The sequence below is a fragment of the Entelurus aequoreus genome, linkage group LG03 (genome assembly GCF_033978785.1).
Source record: "Entelurus aequoreus isolate RoL-2023_Sb linkage group LG03, RoL_Eaeq_v1.1, whole genome shotgun sequence".
NCBI lineage: Eukaryota > Metazoa > Chordata > Actinopteri > Syngnathiformes > Syngnathidae > Entelurus > Entelurus aequoreus.
In genome coordinates this window covers 47,494,793-47,499,035 of record NC_084733.1, presented here as the reverse complement: position 1 = coordinate 47,499,035, position 4,243 = coordinate 47,494,793, and the positions used below count along the sequence as shown (strand labels likewise).

Genomic DNA, 4,243 nt, shown 5'->3' with positions numbered 1-4,243 from the left:
CGCTTTGACAGTATTTCCACATTCACCCATTCACACACACATTCACACACTGATGGCGGGAGCTGCCATGCAAGGCGCTAACCAGCAGCCATGAGGAGCAGGGGTGAAGTGTCTTGCCCAAAGACACAACGGACGTGACTAGAATGGTAGAACATTGACAATGTATACTGTTTATTCCCTGTTACTGATAAGAACTCTTATCCAAACCATTTGGCATAGGCAGGGACTACAGTACTTGGCACATTTAACCCCATATCAATATGGGGGTCATTTGACTGTTCGCAAATGTGTTTCTTAAAAATGTAGCATCACTTAAACTTACTGTCAAAAAGCATTGTTAGGCAAAAGCGCACATTTGCTAATGTTTGATGTTTATTTGACAAAACCAAAATACAAGGCACAACATTCTCAATGAGGATGCTTTTTTAAAAATATTTCTTGTAATCCCCATCAACATACAAAACCCTCATAGATATGGTTAATTTATTTCCATCATATCAAATGAGTCCCTCAACTCCTCAGCGGAGAACTCAACAACTGGGCAAGTGTCCTACCCACGGACTGGCCATGTAAATGACATAGAAACAAACCACGAGTGCAAACATTTTTGTTTTGAAGATATGATTTGAATCTTACCGTACAAATGTGCAAAGTAGTATTTTTGAAGAATACCAACTAGAGGCCAGAAAGTGCGTCTATTACTAACATATTATTTTGTTGGCTCACATGATTAAGTCAACTAAATGTACATAATGGCTTAAGTATGCCCTGCAGCAAATGTGGCGTGCATCAAAGAGCTGCTTGCAAAAATGCCACAAAAATGTCAGTAGTTTAGTTTTACATTGGAGTGCATTGTTAAAAAATTATGTCATATGCCATTAATGATGAATGTGTATGAACGTATGAGTTACATAAGGCCATCGAATGATGCTGCAAGTAGCTGCTAATAGCTTTCTACACTGAGTGCAAATCTGCACACTACTCGAGTTTTCGTTTTTGTTCATTCACCAAAACTGAGCTTTTTGACATTTCTAAAAAACACCCCGAAGGCAAAATCAGGCACTGAACAAATAGACCATGTCAGACGCTTCATTTGAAGCCCCCACATCCCCCTGTATGTTACACGCGCAGCCTTCACACTCCACATGTAACTATTCCGCGATATTACATTCAAGATGCACACCAACGCACAGGAAATGATGTGTCAGCACATTCACTTTTATACTCGGATGGAGCAGCTCTCCGAAATGCCGTCCAAATGCCGTCTGAAACGAGTGTGGCATGCTGTCTCCAACACAATTGCTGAGTCTTTCAGTATTTGCTTCCTGACGGTGTCAAACAATCTTCCCGTTCTCTCTTGCCTGCAAAAAGAACAAGCAGAACAAAAAAAACTATGATTACTTTCCCCTTCATTCATATATATGTAATCTAAGCAGCTCACTTTGCTACGTGCACATTTCAAGCAGTGGTGGATGAGATGAAGGTTTTTTCTCATGAGACTATTTCTACTGCACTACAACAGGCCCCCAAGGGTGGTGAATATACTTCAACTGAAATTGGATATCACACAGCTGCCGTTCATACACACACACACACACACACACACACACACACACACACACACACACACACACACACACACACACACACACACACACACACACACACACTGTCTTCATCATCTATTTAACATCATTATCCATTTGCACTTCCCATCAGTCCATTTACACATCTATCGATCCCTCCCGGCCCTCTGCCTCCACCTCACACTGACCTTGTCGCTGCTGCTGCTCGAGTGTGTTGCGTGTGCTTCTCCTGATTCCATGCTCAAGACACACTCACGCGAGTCGATAAGTTCCTCTGTCAGAGGGAAATGTTGGCGTGGGTTAAAACTTGCACCGTGACATGACTCAATTGGCCCAACATGCATTCAGTGGCCACTTCATTTGTAAGTAAGGTGACCTATTCAACATTTTGGCTGGATGGATTGTAGATGCTTAATGCACAATAAATAATCAAAAAATAAGAATACACACAACATATTAGGTGTTCTACTCCTCTGTGATTAATCAAGTATCAATATTCAGCCTCTATAGGACAGGGATTCACACACTGTGGTAGGGTTGTACGGTATACCAGTATTAGTATAGTACCGCGATACTAATGAATATTTTTCGGTACTATACCGTCTCTGAATCGTACCAGTTCCACAACCCCCCGCGCCCACGTCAAAGTCACGTCGTGTCATTGCTGGTTTTACGAGCAGACGAGCATGTTCGGCAGCACACAATCACAGAGTACTTACAAGCAGACACAGTGTGTCGACAGAAAAGGGAGAACTGATGCATTTTGGCTTAAAAACTAACGATAAAGGTGAAGTTATAACACTGAAACACCCTCAGGAAGAGATTTTTTGAGACAACGGCCATCCGCCATCTGCAATGTTTTAGCGACTTCTAAATCACTAATCCTGGTCTCCATGGCGACAAATAAAGTAAGTTTCTTACAAGGATCATCCCTGCAGACGAGGAATAGCTAAACAAGCTTCACTACACGCCGTAGCTCAACGGCGTCAACATGTAAACAAACGCCATTGGTGGATCTACACCTAACATCCGCTGTAATGATATCAAGTACAGGCACGTATCTAGTCGATACTTCTATGATTATGTCGATATTTTTGGGCATCACAACATCTTCTTTCGTTTTTTTAAAATGTATATTATGTTTATAAACTCAGGAAATATGTCCTTGGACACATGAGGACTTTGAATATGACCAATGTATGATCCTGTAACTACTTGGTATGGGATTGATACCCAAATTTGTGGCATCATCCAAAACTAATGTATTGAATTGAATTTAAGTATTTATTTCAAACCTGCACAGTACAAAAAAACATTTTTGTATTTTTTTTTACATTTTGGCAGAGACATTTATGCAAGGCTTGAAAAGGGGTTGGATGAAGCAGATGCTTATAATATCCCAACCCCTCTCACTCATTCCACATTTAACATAAACAATATAATACAAGAACAATACTATACAAACAAAAACAAGAAAAGCTCCTGTACACTAACAATACAATAGTACCACTGTTACTTTGAGACAAGACAAGACGAGACAAAACACACACACACACACACACACACACACACACACACACACACACACACACACACACACACACACACACACACACACACACACACACACACACACACACAGGCCCAAACACTCTCTGACCATACACCTCTCTCCCATCGCTCTGTGCTGAGGGCATCACTCTCTTTCCTCCTCGTAGTTCTTCAGTACTTCTTTTTTAAACAGTCTTTTAAATTGAATCATGTTAGAACACGTTTTTAACTCTCCCCCTAAGTTGTTCCACAGACTGACTCCACGCACTGAAATGCACATTGACTTTAAAGTTGTTCTAAATTTAGGCAAATATAATTTGTTGTTTCCTCTTAGACTGTACCTATGGTGAGCATCTCTATCCTGGAATAGGTTCTGTATATTGGATGGTAGAGAGTTTTGGGATGCCCTAAACATAATTTGAGCAGTTTTAAATTTGATCACATCGTGCAGTTTAAGTTGCTTTAACTCCACGAATAGTGGATTTGAATGATGTCTGTAGTGAACATTGGACACAATCCTAATGGCCTTTTTCTGCAGAGTGACTAAAGGCTGTAGATGGGATTTATAACAATTTCCCCAGACTTCAACACAATAATTTAAATACGACATAATAAATGAATGGTACAATAACAGCAGCGCATTGGTGTTCAATAAATGACATGATCTCCTCATCATTCCAACACATTTAGCAACCTTTGTCCTCAAGTAACTTATATGAGGCTTCCATGATATATTTTCATCTATTACCACTCCTAAGAATGAATTTTGTTGAACATAATCTATTGGTGTATCATCAATAACAATCCTGATGGGTATATTACTTTTTCGATTGTTAAAGAGCATGATTTTGGTCTTCTTTACATTCAGAGACAATTTGTTGGTATTAAACCAAGTTTTTAACTTTATCATCTCCTCAGTTACAGAGGCCAGAAGTTGCTTCATGTCGTCACCTGCACATGTAATGGTTGTATCGTCAGCAAAGAGGATGAACTCCAGCAGTGTTGATACTTTACATATTTCATTGATATACATTATAAATAGTGTGGGTCCTAGTATGGACCCCTGGGGGACTCTACAGGTTATGTTCATGAGTGTAGATTGGTAT

General features: G+C 40.0%; 1 protein-coding gene across 7 annotated transcripts in view; it reads right to left on the bottom strand.

Moving 5' to 3' along the window:
* Positions 1 to 231: 231 nt before the first annotated feature.
* Positions 232 to 4,243, bottom strand: part of LOC133646522 (coiled-coil domain-containing protein 9B) — a 69,855-nt gene continuing 65,843 nt past the window's right edge. For 3 of the 7 annotated variants that reach the window (XM_062041973.1, XM_062041974.1, XM_062041972.1), the window contains 2 exons: positions 1,775 to 1,860; positions 232 to 1,361 (listed from right to left, as the gene is read on the bottom strand). In XM_062041973.1, the coding sequence (XP_061897957.1) occupies positions 1,335 to 1,361; positions 1,775 to 1,860 (113 nt within the window). In that variant the 3' untranslated portion in view covers positions 232 to 1,334. The remainder of the gene's footprint in view (positions 1,362 to 1,774; positions 1,861 to 4,243) is intronic. The other 4 variants (XM_062041970.1, XM_062041969.1, XM_062041971.1 and 1 more) reach the window with 4 other exon arrangements.